The sequence below is a fragment of the Primulina tabacum genome, chromosome 11 (genome assembly GCF_025594145.1).
Source record: "Primulina tabacum isolate GXHZ01 chromosome 11, ASM2559414v2, whole genome shotgun sequence".
NCBI lineage: Eukaryota > Viridiplantae > Streptophyta > Magnoliopsida > Lamiales > Gesneriaceae > Primulina > Primulina tabacum.
In genome coordinates, this window is record NC_134560.1 from 2718652 (window position 1) to 2738779 (window position 20128).

At 33.9% G+C, this 20128-nt stretch overlaps 2 protein-coding genes and 2 long non-coding RNA genes across 12 annotated transcripts; 2 read left to right on the forward strand and 2 right to left on the reverse strand.

Moving 5' to 3' along the window:
- Nucleotides 1–558: 558 nt before the first annotated feature.
- On the forward strand, nucleotides 559–5029 carry LOC142518241 (G-type lectin S-receptor-like serine/threonine-protein kinase SD1-1). 4 transcript variants are annotated; one of them, XM_075620990.1, is made up of 8 exons: nucleotides 1347–1486; nucleotides 1684–2024; nucleotides 2395–2538; nucleotides 2682–2812; nucleotides 3417–3627; nucleotides 3950–4187; nucleotides 4270–4420; nucleotides 4539–5029. In XM_075620990.1, exons 1-8 carry the CDS (start codon nucleotides 1476–1478, stop codon nucleotides 4842–4844), a joined length of 1533 nt encoding a protein of 510 aa, XP_075477105.1. In that variant the 5' UTR covers nucleotides 1347–1475; the 3' UTR covers nucleotides 4845–5029. The 4 variants fall into 4 exon arrangements, with proteins under 4 accessions (XP_075477104.1, XP_075477103.1, XP_075477102.1 ...); XM_075620987.1 differs by having other exon boundaries at nucleotides 565–2024; XM_075620989.1 differs by lacking the exon at nucleotides 4270–4420 and having other exon boundaries at nucleotides 559–2024; nucleotides 4539–4677.
- LOC142518242 (uncharacterized) lies at nucleotides 1845–5819 on the reverse strand. Of its 2 annotated transcripts, none has more exons than XR_012813491.1 (4): nucleotides 5777–5819; nucleotides 3391–3553; nucleotides 2637–2716; nucleotides 1845–1976 (listed from the first exon to the last, which is right to left on the reverse strand). It is a non-coding gene; the product is annotated as an uncharacterized LOC142518242 (long non-coding RNA). The 2 variants fall into 2 exon arrangements; XR_012813490.1 differs by having other exon boundaries at nucleotides 1942–2075.
- Nucleotides 5820–12871: 7052 nt separating this feature from the next.
- LOC142518455 (G-type lectin S-receptor-like serine/threonine-protein kinase SD1-1) lies at nucleotides 12872–17233 on the forward strand. Of its 4 annotated transcripts, XM_075621241.1 has the most exons (8): nucleotides 13551–13690; nucleotides 13888–14228; nucleotides 14599–14742; nucleotides 14886–15016; nucleotides 15621–15831; nucleotides 16154–16391; nucleotides 16474–16624; nucleotides 16743–17233. In XM_075621241.1, exons 1-8 carry the CDS (start codon nucleotides 13680–13682, stop codon nucleotides 17046–17048), a joined length of 1533 nt encoding a protein of 510 aa, XP_075477356.1. In that variant the 5' UTR covers nucleotides 13551–13679; the 3' UTR covers nucleotides 17049–17233. The 4 variants fall into 4 exon arrangements, with proteins under 4 accessions (XP_075477355.1, XP_075477353.1, XP_075477354.1 ...); XM_075621238.1 differs by having other exon boundaries at nucleotides 12874–14228; XM_075621240.1 differs by lacking the exon at nucleotides 16474–16624 and having other exon boundaries at nucleotides 12872–14228; nucleotides 16743–16881.
- Nucleotides 14049–18023, reverse strand: LOC142518456 (uncharacterized). Of its 2 annotated transcripts, none has more exons than XR_012813553.1 (4): nucleotides 17981–18023; nucleotides 15595–15757; nucleotides 14841–14920; nucleotides 14049–14180 (listed from the first exon to the last, which is right to left on the reverse strand). It is a non-coding gene; the product is annotated as an uncharacterized LOC142518456 (long non-coding RNA). The 2 variants fall into 2 exon arrangements; XR_012813552.1 differs by having other exon boundaries at nucleotides 14146–14279.
- Nucleotides 18024–20128: the final 2105 nt, after the last annotated feature.

Here is a 20128-nt window from a genome sequence, read left to right on the forward strand (position 1 = left end):
AAATAAAAGAAAAAATAAGATATGAATATTAAGAAATACACTAATTTTAGTTAGCAACAAAGAAAAATTATGGGTAAATTGATAAATTCAATATGCATTAATATCCAAAGTCATTTAAATATACAATAAATTATAAAAGAATCCATCAAAAAAAATTATTGATTTAATTTGCTACATTAAATGAATAAGAATATACTGAAAAATTCACAATTAGAAGACATATATTTATATTTATGTTATATATAATATATATATATATATATATATATCGATTTATCTATTCATAAATATAGATGACGGAAAATATATGTTGCAACTGTTAAAAATATATTAATTATCCATAACATTATTGCTACAATTTCCCATTTTAATTATCAATATTTTGCAAACACTCACACCAAATCATTTTTATCTTGCTGGCTCAACCAACTATGAAATAATATTCGAATCGATTCGGTTTGTTTACGCTCCTTAATACCACTAAAATAATATAATTGTAACCATCATGACCAAGGATTTTAAGCCTAGAAAAATAATCATCTCCAGGTCCATTCTGGAGATTGGCTCCAGCCATCGTTTTAGAAAAATATTTTTCCACACAAAAATCCTAATAAAATATTGAAGAAAAAAGACACATGTATATCATAAATTTCACTCTAAAACTTTGACCGAGTATGCTTTAACATAAGCAATTCAATTAGCTTGGTCAAATAAACAACTTGTTTGAACTCTTACTCCGTCTGTACTAGCTGCAGCTGCAGCGATGGAAATTTTACAAAAAGGCCTGGCTTTGGCGTTCCTTTTCATTATTCCGGCCACTTTTGGTGCGACTAATACGATAACAACTAGTCAGATGATTAGAGATGGCGAGACCATGGTATCGTCTGATGGAGTATTCGAATTGGGATTTTTCAGAACAGGAAAGTTAACAAATCAATACGTGGGTCTATGGTACAGGAATATCAAAGTTAGGAGAGTTGTTTGGGTTGTCAACAGAGAAGCACCATTAACAGGGGCAGGAGGTGTGTTAAAGGTTATCGAACCTGGACTCTTGGTGCTACTGAATGACACCAATGGAGCAACAGTGTGGTCTTCAAAATCGTCAAGGTCTGTACAAAACCCAATTGCACAGTTACTGGACTCCGGAAATTTAGTCGTAAGAGATGCGAATGATGAAAGGCCAGAGAATTTCCTCTGGCAGAGTTTTGATCATCCGACTGATACAGGTTTACCTGGAATGAAGATTGGAATGAACTATGTAACAGGTATCGAAACTTACTTAATGTCATGGAAAAGCAATGATGACCCTGCTCTTGGAGATTTTAGTACTCACGTGGATCCAACAGGATACCCACAAGTACTACTAAAAAATGGTACAGAAATTTGGTCTAGAAATGGTCCTTGGAATGGATTTGGCTTCAGTGGGGGACCGAATGAGACAGGAGAAGCAACATACAAGATTCATTTAGTAATGAATGAGAAGGAGGTATATGTTTTCCAAGAAATTATCGATAAATCAGTTACGATAGCTGTAGTCGATGAGAGTGGTTATCAACAACGTTGGACTTGGGTTGATGGAGCTCAAAATTGGGTGAAATTTACCTACTTACCAGTAGATAGTTGTGATCAATACAAGTTATGTGGTGCATATGGTAAGTGTAGCACTAACACTCCATTTTGTAGATGCCTGGACAGATTTGTGCCCAAAGACCAAGAAGGGTGGGCTAGATCAGATAGGTCGAATGGATGCGTTCGGCGAAATAACTTGAGTTGTCAAGGAGATATATTCTTGAAATATCCTGGCATTAAATTGCCGGACTCAAGAAATTCGCGTTACATCGATGTTTTGGCACTAGAAGACTGCAAAGCAGAATGCTTAAAGGACTGCTCTTGTATGGCATGCACAAAGTTAGATCGAAGCAAAGGCACCGGGTGCCTTCTTTGGTTTGGAGACTTGATTGACATGAAAGACCAACCTGAGAATGGAGATGATATTTACATCAGAATGTCTTCTTCAGAGGCAGGTAATACTTAGGATGAACAAAGTTCGATGCTTTCCTCATTTGCTTCAACTTCTGATTCACACAATAAATAAAAAGAAGCGAATTTCTGAGCATTATAACATCCCAGTATACAGACAACTTATCAGTTTTATACAGGGGAGAATCTCAAACAAAAATATATATGGTGATCAAGAAATATCTCAATGCTGTCGTGAATAAATTACATTTGCCATTTAAACTTTTGTTTTTTGTCTAAAGTACCTCTAACAAAAATAATCTGATAACAAAAAGACGAGATTTTTTTTCCTAAATGTTGGATTTTCAATAGATATTAACAAAAAAATTGAGTGCCGATATTTTATAATGAAGTATTGCCTTTTTAATTGGACAGAAAATGTTGCTGAATCTGAAGGAAAGAAGAAATATACAACAGTTGCAGTGAGTTTGACATCAGTGATGATTATAATTCTTATTGGCACGGGCCTCTTTCTATATATCCGGAAGCGGTTGAGTTATCAAAACCTTAGAATGAAGGGTAAGAAAAGAGTTTATGCTCAAGGAATATAATAATTAGGAAGCAAAGAAAAATATCCAGTAGGAGATTTGAAATAATGAGCATACTCAATTACTTACCTAGCTTCCATTTTGAATGGCATCTTGACATTTTTCCTTTTGCAGGCCAACATTTTGGAAGTCATGAGCAGAACTCGGAGCTGCCATTATTTGATCTATCAACTATTTTGGAAGCTACAGATCACTTTTCAATTAACAACAAGCTCGGGGAGGGTGGATTTGGGCCGGTTTATAAGGTATTACTGGTTCACCTCTATATGCAGTTATACGAAACTGCATAAGATGAAGATGACATTTTTATCATTTTAAAATCACTATTGTTTTAATAATGGCAAAGGGAAAAATATGTGATGAGTAAATCTCGCTCGACCAAAGATGGAAGAGAGTCGTGTAATATAAGAAATAGGCTTTCAAATGGCAAGAAATGTTTTAATGAAAACACGATGTAGTAGAGCTAAAGATAACGATGTTCTCAAGTGAAGTAATGAACCTTTTGCAAAGATGATCAAGTCAATGTGTCTAAAAAAACTTAGCTTCTTAAATAGTAAAACTTCTACAGGAAATTTCATTTTTGGAAAAGGAATGAAAGTTGTTAAAGTTCTGTAATTACTTCAAATTCAGTGAGGCTGTATTTGCATTGATGGATTTGGAACTAAGGACTTCATATCAATAATAATAAAGCAATTTATTTGTCAGGATATTACATACTTTTGAGTCCTAAAACTGAATTTCAAACCTATCTTATACGGAATCATTTCGATTTTTTTCTTCAAATACTTTCCGCAAATCCAAATGTAACTTAGAAAATCACTACCTTACATGAACAAGCTGGTGGCTTAGGGCATGCTGGAAGGTGGACAAGAAATTGCAGTGAAACGGTTATCCAAGGACTCCATGCAAGGACTAGATGAATTCAAAAATGAAATAATCTTTATTGGCAAACTTCAACATCGAAATCTCGTCAGGCTTATCGGCGGCTGCATCAATGGAGAGGAAAAAATGTTGATCTATGAATATATGCCTAATAAAAGCCTGGACATGATTTTATTTGGTGAGCACTCCAATTTTGTATGCTCATATCTATGATCAGATTGCATGAGAATTACAGAAACGACTATAACCTGAAACAATTAATTTATGTGCTTAAACATTATTCATTTCAATCATGCATAGCCGTCGGTGATTATTTACTGGACATATCGAGTACTCTAATGCTAGCACAATGAATACCAATCTAACATATAAATATGAGGTTCATATGATGGGCAAATTGGCAGTTCATCTCCTATAGCCAGTGAATGTTGGGCTATTGAACTTATTCACGATATTCATGCAATCAACAGAAAATACTGACTGTCGAATTTTTTGAACAGACCAAACAAAAAGCATGTTACTTGATTGGAAAAAGCGCTTCAGTGTTATCAATGGCATTGCTAGGGGACTGCTGTATCTTCATCAAGATTCCCAATTGAGAGTCATACATCGAGACCTCAAACCTAGCAATGTATTGCTAGATTCAGACATGAACCCTAAGATATCAGACTTTGGTATGGCTAGAAGTTTTCTAGAGAATGAGACTGGAGCTAAGACACGACGAGTTGTTGGAACATAGTAAGTATCTCAAAAACTCCACGTGTCACTTCTAACCTACCATTGTTTGTGACTTTATATTAATATTAATTCTTTATTGTAGTGGGTATATGTCCCCAGAATATGCGATAGATGGCTTGTTCTCCACAAAATCAGATGTATATAGCTTTGGGGTCCTAGTGATAGAAATTGTAAGTGGAATGAGAAACAGGGGATTTTCTCACGATGATGACAATCTCAACCTTATTGGACATGTAAGGGTTGTCACTTAGATCTATCATCGTTAAAATTTGAGTGTTTAATAACAGCTAAAAACAATTAATAGTTAATATGTGGAAAAAAATATATAACTGTCTTAAACAATATTTACAGGCATGGACACTCTATAAAGAAGGGAGGTCGCTGGAACTAGTGGATCCTTGTTTAGCTGAACCATCCTACATCTCTGAAATGCTAAGGATAATCCATGTTGGTCTGTTATGCGTGCAAAAGAGACCAGAAGACAGGCCGAGCATGTTTACTGCAGTTTTTATGTTGAGCAACGAAGTAGTCCTTCCTGAAGCCAAGCAACCAGGTTTTTTCACTGAAAGAGAAGTTACTATTGCTCAGAGTTCAACTAGCACAAATACAGCTAATTCAGCAAACGAAATCACCATTACAATGATAGAGGCAAGATAGGAGACAAACTTTTATGTGCTGCTGCAGACTGAATTATTTTTAAGCTAGTTGGTCCCAGTTATCAAGGAAAAGCAGGGTATGAAACACGGCCAAGGATGTAACCAAAGGACAGTAGCTTGTATGGCTGGCTATGCTAGCTTGTTAATGATTGATTGGTGAAATTAGCATATTATTTTCTAGCTAGTGTATTGTACAGGATTCTTTCAGTCAGGTGATCATGCGATGGAAGAATCTAAACATAAAGACTGTTACATTTTAGATCATAATAATAATAATAATAAAAAACAGACTTCCATCCCCGCTGCTATGGCTGCAGACTTCTCTCCGCCCCTACGCCATTCTGCCTAGCTTTTCTTTCGATTCCGCTTCTTTATTTCTTGAAGCCAAAACTCACTTGAAAGTGCTTTTGCCATCAACAAATTCAATCCAATTATGGAAGTAGACTGTGATCATGGTACCGGAAACTGGCTACATGGATTCATATCTTCATCCTTTATTTTTATTTTTTTCTTTAGGTTCATGTATTTTAATTGAATTGGACAACTAATACTGCCTGGGGTAGGCCTATATTCGGGATGGATCCAACTCAATCCTTAGTGTCTACAAGAAAGGCTTCTCTCAAACAAATTAATGCCACGTAGTTTAGCCCTTGTTAATTTCTCAACATTGGGATTCAGCCTCACCACGAAATAGTTCCAGTCTAACCAATGCCATGGGAAGACCCCATGAAGCGTGGTATGTTTGTCGATGCTTTGATCACAATGGAAGCACTCACAGTAGCGTAGATCACTACTTGTTTTAAAACTTCTACACGAGCAATTTCACAAACACCAAAGATGCATGGCTCGTTCTGTCAACAGGAAGCAACATAACTTTGAACTAACTGAAAAACTGAGAATAATGGATAATAAACATAGAATGCGACTAACTACCAAGAATCGTTACTTGATGAGTTGAACAAATCCGGCAAGCTGATATATCGTGCACACCTATGTGAGCACCAATGAGGTGTCAATCACCCATGGATGTGATGAAATATAGAAAAATTGTGCATTCAATGGGTGAGTGACACCTCATCGGTGCTCACATAGGTGTGCACGGTAGGTGTGCAACATATCAAAACTGTACATAATTATTTAAATATGATTAACTTTATATACATCATATTATTACCATAAAGTTTACATATACATACATTTATTTTTTTATTTTTTAACGGTCATAAACGGACATAAACGACTAATTTTTACTCTATAAATATGATTTCACAAACACATTCAATGACTCCAAACTCACTCTTCCTCCCTAAAAATTTTCTTCATCAAAATTTTCGAATTTTCGAATAAAAAGAAGATGGTTCTTTCAAGGTTATTTTGTATAATTATTTTGGTTATTATACTCACTAGTCTTGTATTTATCGGAGAATATTTGCCTCATGTTTTTTCTTTATTTTTAAGAATAATTGTATTTATAATTTATCTGTTACTTTTTTATTGTCATATTAATATAACTTAACTAATAAAATGCATTGTTATTTTTTTAATACCACCATGTCAAATTTGGCAAAACTCGAATTTGTTGCGCTCGACATTACAGGAAAAAATTATATGTCATGGACTCTTGATGTAGAAATGCATCTTGAGTCATTGGGTCTAAACGAGACCATTAAAGAAAATGATATCTCTTCATCACAAGAAAAAGCAAAAGTCATAATATTTTTGTGTCGAGATCTTGATGAATGTTTAAAATGTGAATATCTCATCGAAAAAGATCTCATGGCTCTGTGGAAAGGATTAAAAGAAAGATTTGAACATATAAGGGAAGTTATACTTCCGACCGCCCATGATGAATGAAATATGTTAAGATTTCAAGATTTTAAGAAATTCAATGATTACAATTCGATGATGTATCGAATAATCTCGCAATTAAAAAATTGTGGACATGAGGTTACGAAATCGGAAATGCTTGAAAAAATATTTTTCATGTTTAACGCATCAAATATAACTCTACAACAACAATATAGAGTGCGTGGATTTGCGAGATATTATGAACTTATCGCCTGTCTTCTTGTGGTGGAAAATAACAACGAGTTGCTAATGAGAAATCATCAGTCCCGACCCACTGCATCAACAACATTTCCAGAATTAAATGATGTAAGTAAAAATGAATTTAAACCTGGAAACAAAAATCAAATTCAGAGACAAGGTTTTGGTCGTGGTCGTGGTCGCGGCCGTGGTTTTCAAAACAATCAAGATAGTTATTTCTATAACTCATCTCAAAAGGCGTCACGAACCACCCACTGAAAAGGCGTCATGAGAACATGAGTGTTAATGAAAATCACTCAAAACGATTAGAAAGTTTTTGTTTTAGATGTGACAATCCAGGACATTGGTCTCGTATTTGTTGAGCCCCCGAGCATCTTTGCAAGCTCTATAAATAATCGATAAAGGAGAAAGAAAAAGAGACCAACTTCACTGAACGTATTGACCGTTTGAGTGATTCAACTCATTTTGATGCTTCAGATTTTTTGAATGTTTTCTCTGGAAATGATCAATATGCTGGTGGAATAGAAATGAAAAATATTGATGCTGCATATTTTCTTAATGATTTCTCTGATAATGAACAATATATTGGTGGAATATAAATGTAAAATAATTTATTTTGCATGTACTCATATGATAATGTTTTATTGTACAATTATGATATGCATTATATTTTTCAATAAATTACATATGTATTGTCAGTGATTTTTTCATTGCATATTTTTTTGAAGTTCAAATATGGAAAAATACTATAAACAAAGCTAAACAAGGAACTAATCACAAGGAATTTTGCATACCTGATAGTAGTACAACGCACACTATTCTCCGAGATAAAAGATATTTCTTGGAACTAAAACCAACAAAAATAATGGTGAATACAATATCAAGTCATGTAGACTTGATAAAAGGTTGTGGTAAAGCACATTTTTTGTTACCTAATGGTACAAAATTTTTGATAAATGATGATTTGTATTCACTACAATCGAAAAAAATTTATTGAGTTTTAATGACATATATTTTTATGGGTATGATACTTAGACAATAAATGAATGAAATGAGAGTTATATGTGTTTGACTACATATAAATCAGGGAAAAAATATGTAGTTCAAAAACTACCAATGCTCCCAACTGAATTACATTGTACATATATAAGTCATATTGAATCAAACATGGTAGTTGATAACTCTTCAATATTGATCAATTGGCATGATCGATTATGACATCATGGTTCAACAATGACACAAAAAATTATAGAAAATACACATGTTCATCCGCTGAAAGACCTGAAGATCTTTCAAAATAATAAGTTTCAATACAAAACATGTTCTCTTGGAAAACTTATTATAAGACCATCACCAGCTAAAATCCAAACTGAATCACTCGTGTTTCTTGAACGTTTTCAGGGTGATATTTGTGGACCAATTCATACATCATGTGGACCATTTAGATATTTTATGGTATTGATCAATGTCTCTAGCAGATGGTCACATGTATGTTTATTATCAATCCGGAATGTGGCATTTGCAAGATTACTTGCTCAAATAATAACACTGTGGAATCAATTTCCTGATCATACAATCAAAAAAATTAGACTTGATAATGCTGGTGAATTTACTTCCCAGACTTTCAATGATTATTGTATGTCAATGAGAATCACTGTTGAGCATCATGTTGCTCATGTACATACACAAAATGGATTAGTTAAATCATTGATTAAACATCTACAACTGATTGCTAGACCAATGATTATGAAAACACTCTCCATTTCTATATTGGGACATGCAATTTTACATGTTGCTGCATTAATTCGCATCAGACCAAGTGCATATCATAAATACGCCACATTGCAGCTTGCATTTGGTAAAGAACCAGATATTTCTCATTTGAGAATTTTTGGATGTATGGTATATGTGCCTATTGCACCACCTCAACGAACAAAAATGGAGCCTCAAAGAAAGATCGGAATTTATGTTGGTTATGATAGCCCATCAATAATTCGATATCTTGAACCTCAGACATGCGACATGTTTACAGCACTTTTTGCTGATTGTCATTTTAATGAGGAAATCTTCCCAATGTTAAGGGAAGAAAAAAAAATATCGAAAAAGAAATTACATGGTATACATCATCATGGTTACATCTGGATCCAAGAACCGAACAATGTGAAAAAGATGTACAACAAATTGTGCACTTGCAAAGAATATCAAATCAAATACTAGAAGCATTTGCAGATACAAAAAGGGTAACTAAATCATATTACATATTGTAAATGCCCCTTCTCGAATTGAAATTACAAATAAACAAATTGAAAACACTCATGATGTTATTAAACGCTTGAAGCGTGGAAGACCGATCGGTTCAAATGATAAAAATCCTCGAAAAAGAAAAAGTATAGAGAAACACAATGACAAAAAATAGAAAATAATATTCCAGTAGAAATACATGATGATGAAAATATTCCGTCGGAACCACGAACTGATGAGAATCGTGAAATCTCTATCCATTATTCAATTATATTAATACTGAAAAATATGGAACCGAAAAGATATAAAAAAAATTGATGAGATATTTTCTTACAATGTAGCATTTGACATCATAAATGACAATGAAGATCATGAACCAAAATCTTTTGGTGAATGTAAAAATCGACAGGACTGGATAAAATGAAAAAATGTCATCTAGGTTGAATTGGATTAGCTAAATAAACGTAGCATCCTTACACCTGAAAGTGTAAAGCATGTTGGGTACAAATGGTTTTTATTCGAAAGCGAAATGAGAAAAATGAAATAGTAAGATATAAAGCTAGACTTGTTGCACAAAGTTTTTCTCAAATGCCTGAAATTGATTATGAAGAAACGTATTCTCCTGTTATGGATGCAATTACGTTTCAGTATTTGATTAGTTTGGCTATATCTTAAAATCTATAAATGCGTCTTATGGATGTTGTCACAGCTTACTTATATACGAATCACTCGATAGTAATATACATATATATGAAAATCCCTGAAGGATTTAAGATGCCTGAAGCACAAAGTTCAAAACCCAGAGAACGTTATTCTGTGAAATTGCAAAGATCATTATATGGATTAAAGCAACTGGGTCACTTAATGAAAAATAGATATGTAAACAATTCAATATGCCATTGCATTTTCATTAAGAAAACAACATCCGGATGTGTAATTATTGTTGTATATACTGATGATTTAAACATCATTGGAACGAATAAGAAAATTCAATAAGTTGTGTCATAATTGAAGAAAGAATTTGAAATGAAGGAACTTGGAAAAACAAAGTATGGTCTGGATTTGCGAATTGAACACAGAGAATATGAAATATTTTTTCACCAATCAAATTGTACAAAAGGTCCTTAAACTTTTTAATATGGATAAATCAAATCTTTTAAGTACTCCAATGGTTGTTAGATCGTTAAACACAGAAAATGATCCATTCCACCCATGTGAAGATGATGAAGTTATTCTTGGTCTAGAAGTATCACATCTAAGTGCTATCGGTATCCTTATGTATCTTGCAAATTGTACAAAACCTGATATATATTTTGCTATAAATTTATTGGCAAAATTTAGCTCATATCCAACAAAAAGACAATGGAACGAAATTAAACATATATTCCGTTATCTACGAGGAACGACAAACTTGGGACTTTTGTATTCAAAATATATACCAATCAAAGCATAATTGGTTATGCCGATGCTGTGTATTTATTTGATCCACACAAGACACGTTCCCAAATCGGATATGTATTTACTCGTGGAGGCACTGCAATTTCTTGGCGTTCATAGAAACAAACACTCATAACAACTTCATCAAATCACGGCGAGATTATTTCACTGCATGAAGCAAGCCGTAAATGTGTGTGGCTAAAATCAATGACCGAACATATCCAAACCTCATGCGGATTATCATTCGACAAGAAGTTCGTGACACTATATGAAGATAATGATGCATATGTTGCTCAAATGAAAGAAAGATACATAAAAAGCGACATAACATATTCTTCCTAAGTTCTTCGCATTCACCCAAGAGCTTGAGAAGAATAAAGATATTGATATTCGTTACATTCAATCAAGTGAAAACTCATCAGATCTCTTCATAAAGGCACTTCCTACGACAATATTCAGAAAGCATATATATAACATTGGGTGCGCAATCAACGAAATTTTTGAAGAATCGTTCGTGTTAACATGAGGAGGAGTTTACGTGACTGCACTATTTTTCCCTTACTATAGTTTTTATCCCAATGAGTTTTTCCTAGTAAGGTTTTTAACGAGGCAATATAAAAACACGTAATGAAGACAATCATTTTATCATGATCATCATCACAAGGGGGAGTGTTGAAAATAAGAATGTTGAATGTTGAAAATAAAAAGTTGAATGTTGAAAATAAGAGTTGTAAAATTGAAAATTAGTGTGTGATGATGTATGTAATGATGTATTTATTTTTGAATTATTTCCAAAGAAATTCTATAAATAGGTCTCTCAATTTGTGAAGAAAATTACAATTGAGTAGAGAGAAAATTTTATAAAGTGTTTAATTTGATATATTTTGTGAATTTGAGATTTTTATTTTTTACCGTAAATTTGTACTTTTAACACATGCTTCATATATAAGAATTTTTTTACGAGGATAAATCGTTTTTTTAAAAAGAAAAACATGTGTTGTTTTGTTGAATGGATAAATATACTTTTGTTTATTGAAATTACCGAAAAAAATGTATTGACTTGTATTTTATCTTCAATAGGTGCTCTTTTTTTATTGTAATTATAAATACAAATAACTACAAAGATATTTAATAATGATACAAAAATACTAATAATGATATCCACAGATTCTCCTGAAAGAAGGTTCAAAAATACGGTCTAGAATAGGACCTTGGAATGGAGTTACTTTTAGCGGGGGACCAAATGATTTTCATATTCCTATGTACATGTTTAGGCTTGTGATGAATCAGGAGGAGGTTCGCTAACTCCAGGAAACCATTGACAAATCATTTGTTACTATAATCGTGGTCAACCCGGGTGGTGTTGCAGAACGTTTGGTGCTAAACAGGTATATCGATGTTAGGTGCAAAACATAATTTCTGTCGGCTTAAGTTTTCTGGTAATGTGGCGGTCGGATAGTAACTCTACTGCATAACGTTATTTTGGAATGGCCACACTCAGTTGTAGAATTTGTAGGTGGTGGATGCCTCACACGGTGAATCAGTGATCATGCATCTTTTTTTAATTAAAAAATAAGAAAAAATTGTTTTTATCATATGTGTTTGTTTCTTTGCGATTTTTGTCATCTATATTGTCAAATTTTGGTTTTAGTGTGTTATCTTTGAGTTTTTTTTTTTTTTGTAATTTTACTAATTTTTCCGTTGTGGCAATAATATGACACAAATTTAGCGTTGATGTGGTAGTGACATGTGTAGTGTCATATTAACACTCTCATTAAAAAAACAAAAAATCTGAAGTTGCGGGACTAAAACTGAAATTTGCCAACATAAATATCGTAATCGCAAAGTGCAATTTCCCAAAAAAAATTGAATAGTGAATCTTTCTTCTCAAGTGAAGTTTATATTAATTTGGTGTATATATATATATCTATCGATTTATCTATGTATAACTATAGATGACGGAAAATATATGTTGCAACAACGTTATTGCTATCATTTCCCATTTTAATTATCAATATTTTGCAAACTCTCACACCAAATCATTTTTATCTTGTTGACTCTACAAACTCATGAAATAATATTTAAATCGATTCGGTTCGTTTACATTCTTAGTCATGATTAAATAATATAATTGTAACCATCGTGACCAAGGATTTTAAGCCTAGAAAAATAATCATCTCCAGGTCCATTCTGGAGATTGGCTCCAGCCATCGTTTTAGAAAAATATTTTTCCACACAAAAATCCTAATAAAATATTGAAGAAAAAAGACACATGTATATCATAAATTTCACTCTAAAACTTTGACCGAGTTTGCTTTAACATAAGCAATTCAATTAGCTTGGTCAAATAAACAACTTGTTTGAACTCTTACTCCGTCTGTACTAGCTGCAGCTGCAGCGATGGAAATTTTACAAAAAGGCCTGGCTTTGGCGTTCCTTTTCATTATTCCGGCCACTTTTGGTGTGACTAATACGATAACAACTAGTCAGATGATTAGAGATGGCGAGACCATGGTATCGTCTGATGGAGTATTCGAATTGGGATTTTTCAGAACAGGAAAGTTAACAAATCAATACGTGGGTCTATGGTACAGGAATATCAAAGTTAGGAGAGTTGTTTGGGTTGTCAACAGAGAAGCACCATTAACAGGGGCAGGAGGTGTGTTAAAGGTTATCGAACCTGGACTCTTGGTGCTACTGAATGACACCAATGGAGCAACAGTGTGGTCTTCAAAATCGTCAAGGTCTGTACAAAACCCAATTGCACAGTTACTGGACTCCGGAAATTTAGTCGTAAGAGATGCGAATGATGAAAGGCCAGAGAATTTCCTCTGGCAGAGTTTTGATCATCCGACTGATACAGGTTTACCTGGAATGAAGATTGGAATGAACTATGTAACAGGTATCGAAACTTACTTAATGTCATGGAAAAGCAATGATGACCCTGCTCTTGGAGATTTTAGTACTCACGTGGATCCAACAGGATACCCACAAGTACTACTAAAAAATGGTACAGAAATTTGGTCTAGAAATGGTCCTTGGAATGGATTTGGCTTCAGTGGGGGACCGAATGAGACAGGAGAAGCAACATACAAGATTCATTTAGTAATGAATGAGAAGGAGGTATATGTTTTCCAAGAAATTATCGATAAATCAGTTACGATAGCTGTAGTCGATGAGAGTGGTTATCAACAACGTTGGACTTGGGTTGATGGAGCTCAAAATTGGGTGAAATTTACCTACTTACCAGTAGATAGTTGTGATCAATACAAGTTATGTGGTGCATATGGTAAGTGTAGCACTAACACTCCATTTTGTAGATGCCTGGACAGATTTGTGCCCAAAGACCAAGAAGGGTGGGCTAGATCAGATAGGTCGAATGGATGCGTTCGGCGAAATAACTTGAGTTGTCAAGGAGATATATTCTTGAAATATCCTGGCATTAAATTGCCGGACTCAAGAAATTCGCGTTACATCGATGTTTTGGCACTAGAAGACTGCAAAGCAGAATGCTTAAAGGACTGCTCTTGTATGGCATGCACAAAGTTAGATCGAAGCAAAGGCACCGGGTGCCTTCTTTGGTTTGGAGACTTGATTGACATGAAAGACCAACCTGAGAATGGAGATGATATTTACATCAGAATGTCTTCTTCAGAGGCAGGTAATACTTAGGATGAACAAAGTTCGATGCTTTCCTCATTTGCTTCAACTTCTGATTCACACAATAAATAAAAAGAAGCGAATTTCTGAGCATTATAACATCCCAGTATACAGACAACTTATCAGTTTTATACAGGGGAGAATCTCAAACAAAAATATATATGGTGATCAAGAAATATCTCAATGCTGTCGTGAATAAATTACATTTGCCATTTAAACTTTTGTTTTTTGTCTAAAGTACCTCTAACAAAAATAATCTGATAACAAAAAGACGAGATTTTTTTTCCTAAATGTTGGATTTTCAATAGATATTAACAAAAAAATTGAGTGCCGATATTTTATAATGAAGTATTGCCTTTTTAATTGGACAGAAAATGTTGCTGAATCTGAAGGAAAGAAGAAATATACAACAGTTGCAGTGAGTTTGACATCAGTGATGATTATAATTCTTATTGGCACGGGCCTCTTTCTATATATCCGGAAGCGGTTGAGTTATCAAAACCTTAGAATGAAGGGTAAGAAAAGAGTTTATGCTCAAGGAATATAATAATTAGGAAGCAAAGAAAAATATCCAGTAGGAGATTTGAAATAATGAGCATACTCAATTACTTACCTAGCTTCCATTTTGAATGGCATCTTGACATTTTTCCTTTTGCAGGCCAACATTTTGGAAGTCATGAGCAGAACTCGGAGCTGCCATTATTTGATCTATCAACTATTTTGGAAGCTACAGATCACTTTTCAATTAACAACAAGCTCGGGGAGGGTGGATTTGGGCCGGTTTATAAGGTATTACTGGTTCACCTCTATATGCAGTTATACGAAACTGCATAAGATGAAGATGACATTTTTATCATTTTAAAATCACTATTGTTTTAATAATGGCAAAGGGAAAAATATGTGATGAGTAAATCTCGCTCGACCAAAGATGGAAGAGAGTCGTGTAATATAAGAAATAGGCTTTCAAATGGCAAGAAATGTTTTAATGAAAACACGATGTAGTAGAGCTAAAGATAACGATGTTCTCAAGTGAAGTAATGAACCTTTTGCAAAGATGATCAAGTCAATGTGTCTAAAAAAACTTAGCTTCTTAAATAGTAAAACTTCTACAGGAAATTTCATTTTTGGAAAAGGAATGAAAGTTGTTAAAGTTCTGTAATTACTTCAAATTCAGTGAGGCTGTATTTGCATTGATGGATTTGGAACTAAGGACTTCATATCAATAATAATAAAGCAATTTATTTGTCAGGATATTACATACTTTTGAGTCCTAAAACTGAATTTCAAACCTATCTTATACGGAATCATTTCGATTTTTTTCTTCAAATACTTTCCGCAAATCCAAATGTAACTTAGAAAATCACTACCTTACATGAACAAGCTGGTGGCTTAGGGCATGCTGGAAGGTGGACAAGAAATTGCAGTGAAACGGTTATCCAAGGACTCCATGCAAGGACTAGATGAATTCAAAAATGAAATAATCTTTATTGGCAAACTTCAACATCGAAATCTCGTCAGGCTTATCGGCGGCTGCATCAATGGAGAGGAAAAAATGTTGATCTATGAATATATGCCTAATAAAAGCCTGGACATGATTTTATTTGGTGAGCACTCCAATTTTGTATGCTCATATCTATGATCAGATTGCATGAGAATTACAGAAACGACTATAACCTGAAACAATTAATTTATGTGCTTAAACATTATTCATTTCAATCATGCATAGCCGTCGGTGATTATTTACTGGACATATCGAGTACTCTAATGCTAGCACAATGAATACCAATCTAACATATAAATATGAGGTTCATATGATGGGCAAATTGGCAGTTCATCTCCTATAGCCAGTGAATGTTGGGCTATTGAACTTATTCACGATATTCATGCAATCAACAGAAAATACTGACTGTCGAATTTTTTGAACAGACCAAACAAAAAGCATGTTACTTGATTGGAAAAAGCGCTTCAGTGTTATCAATGGCATTGCTAGGGGACTGCTGTATCTTCATCAAGATTCCCAATTGAGAGTCATACATCGAGACCTCAAACCTAGCAATGTATTGCTAGATTCAGACATGAACCCTAAGATATCAGACTTTGGTATGGCTAGAAGTTTTCTAGAGAATGAGACTGGAGCTAAGACACGACGAGTTGTTGGAACATAGTAAGTATCTCAAAAACTCCACGTGTCACTTCTAACCTACCATTGTTTGTGACTTTATATTAATATTAATTCTTTATTGTAGTGGGTATATGTCCCCAGAATATGCGATAGATGGCTTGTTCTCCACAAAATCAGATGTATATAGCTTTGGGGTCCTAGTGATAGAAATTGTAAGTGGAATGAGAAACAGGGGATTTTCTCACGATGATGACAATCTCAACCTTATTGGACATGTAAGGGTTGTCACTTAGATCTATCATCGTTAAAATTTGAGTGTTTAATAACAGCTAAAAACAATTAATAGTTAATATGTGGAAAAAAATATATAACTGTCTTAAACAATATTTACAGGCATGGACACTCTATAAAGAAGGGAGGTCGCTGGAACTAGTGGATCCTTGTTTAGCTGAACCATCCTACATCTCTGAAATGCTAAGGATAATCCATGTTGGTCTGTTATGCGTGCAAAAGAGACCAGAAGACAGGCCGAGCATGTTTACTGCAGTTTTTATGTTGAGCAACGAAGTAGTCCTTCCTGAAGCCAAGCAACCAGGTTTTTTCACTGAAAGAGAAGTTACTATTGCTCAGAGTTCAACTAGCACAAATACAGCTAATTCAGCAAACGAAATCACCATTACAATGATAGAGGCAAGATAGGAGACAAACTTTTATGTGCTGCTGCAGACTGAATTATTTTTAAGCTAGTTGGTCCCAGTTATCAAGGAAAAGCAGGGTATGAAACACGGCCAAGGATGTAACCAAAGGACAGTAGCTTGTATGGCTGGCTATGCTAGCTTGTTAATGATTGATTGGTGAAATTAGCATATTATTTTCTAGCTAGTGTATTGTACAGGATTCTTTCAGTCAGGTGATCATGCGATGGAAGAATCTAAACATAAAGACTGTTACATTTTAGATCATAATAATAATAATAATAAAAAACAGACTTCCATCCCCGCTGCTATGGCTGCAGACTTCTCTCCGCCCCTACGCCATTCTGCCTAGCTTTTCTTTCGATTCCGCTTCTTTATTTCTTGAAGCCAAAACTCACTTGAAAGTGCTTTTGCCATCAACAAATTCAATCCAATTATGGAAGTAGACTGTGATCATGGTACCGGAAACTGGCTACATGGATTCATATCTTCATCCTTTATTTTTATTTTTTTCTTTAGGTTCATGTATTTTAATTGAATTGGACAACTAATACTGCCTGGGGTAGGCCTATATTCGGGATGGATCCAACTCAATCCTTAGTGTCTACAAGAAAGGCTTCTCTCAAACAAATTAATGCCACGTAGTTTAGCCCTTGTTAATTTCTCAACATTGGGATTCAGCCTCACCACGAAATAGTTCCAGTCTAACCAATGCCATGGGAAGACCCCATGAAGCGTGGTATGTTTGTCGATGCTTTGATCACAATGGAAGCACTCACAGTAGCGTAGATCACTACTTGTTTTAAAACTTCTACACGAGCAATTTCACAAACACCAAAGATGCATGGCTCGTTCTGTCAACAGGAAGCAACATAACTTTGAACTAACTGAAAAACTGAGAATAATGGATAATAAACATAGAATGCGACTAACTACCAAGAATCGTTACTTGATGAGTTGAACAAATCCGGCAAGCTGATATATCGTGCACACCTATGTGAGCACCAATGAGGTGTCAATCACCCATGGATGTGATGAAATATAGAAAAATTGTGCATTCAATGGGTGAGTGACACCTCATCGGTGCTCACATAGGTGTGCACGGTAGGTGTGCAACATATCAAAACTGTACATAATTATTTAAATATGATTAACTTTATATACATCATATTATTACCATAAAGTTTACATATACATACATTTATTTTTTTATTTTTTAACGGTCATAAACGGACATAAACGACTAATTTTTACTCTATAAATATGATTTCACAAACACATTCAATGACTCCAAACTCACTCTTCCTCCCTAAAAATTTTCTTCATCAAAATTTTCGAATTTTCGAATAAAAAGAAGATGGTTCTTTCAAGGTTATTTTGTATAATTATTTTGGTTATTATACTCACTAGTCTTGTATTTATCGGAGAATATTTGCCTCATGTTTTTTCTTTATTTTTAAGAATAATTGTATTTATAATTTATCTGTTACTTTTTTATTGTCATATTAATATAACTTAACTAATAAAATGCATTGTTATTTTTTTAATACCACCATGTCAAATTTGGCAAAACTCGAATTTGTTGCGCTCGACATTACAGGAAAAAATTATATGTCATGGACTCTTGATGTAGAAATGCATCTTGAGTCATTGGGTCTAAACGAGACCATTAAAGAAAATGATATCTCTTCATCACAAGAAAAAGCAAAAGTCATAATATTTTTGTGTCGAGATCTTGATGAATGTTTAAAATGTGAATATCTCATCGAAAAAGATCTCATGGCTCTGTGGAAAGGATTAAAAGAAAGATTTGAACATATAAGGGAAGTTATACTTCCGACCGCCCATGATGAATGAAATATGTTAAGATTTCAAGATTTTAAGAAAGTCAATGATTACAATTCGATGATGTATCGAATAATCTCGCAATTAAAAAATTGTGGACATGAGGTTACGAAATCGGAAATGCTTGAAAAAATATTTTTCATGTTTAACGCATCAAATATAACTCTACAACAACAATATAGAGTGCGTGGATTTGCGAGATATTATGAACTTATCGCCTGTCTTCTTGTGGTGGAAAATAACAACGAGTTGCTAATGAGAAATCATCAGTCCCGACCCACTGCATCAACAACATTTCCAGAATTAAATGATGTAAGTAAAAATGAATTTAAACCTGGAAACAAAAATCAAATTCAGAGACAAGGTTTTGGTCGTGGTCGTGGTCGCGGCCGTGGTTTTCAAAACAATCAAGATAGTTATTTCTATAACTCATCTCAAAAGGCGTCACGAACCACCCACTGAAAAGGCGTCATGAGAACATGAGTGTTAATGAAAATCACTCAAAACGATTAGAAAGTTTTTGTTTTAGATGTGACAATCCAGGACATTGGTCTCGTATTTGTTGAGCCCCCGAGCATCTTTGCAAGCTCTATAAATAATCGATAAAGGAGAAAGAAAAAGAGACCAACTTCACTGAACGTATTGACCGTTTGAGTGATTCAACTCATTTTGATGCTTCAGATTTTTTGAATGTTTTCTCTGGAAATGATCAATATGCTGGTGGAATAGAAATGAAAAATATTGATGCTGCAGATTTTCTTAATGATTTCTCTGATAATGAACAATATATTGGTGGAATATAAATGTAAAATAATTTATTTTGCATGTACTCATATGATAATGTTTTATTGTACAATTATGATATGCATTATATTTTTCAATAAATTACATATGTATTGTCAGTGATTTTTTCATTGCATATTTTTTTGAAGTTCAAATATGGAAAAATACTATAAACAAAGCTAAACAAGGAACTAATCACAAGGAATTTTGCATACCTGATAGTAGTACAACGCACACTATTCTCCGAGATAAAAGATATTTCTTGGAACTAAAACCAACAAAAATAATGGTGAATACAATATCAAGTCATGTAGACTTGATAAAAGGTTGTGGTAAAGCACATTTTTTGTTACCTAATGGTACAAAATTTTTGATAAATGATGATTTGTATTCACTACAATCGAAAAAAATTTATTGAGTTTTAATGACATATATTCATATGGGTATGATACTTAG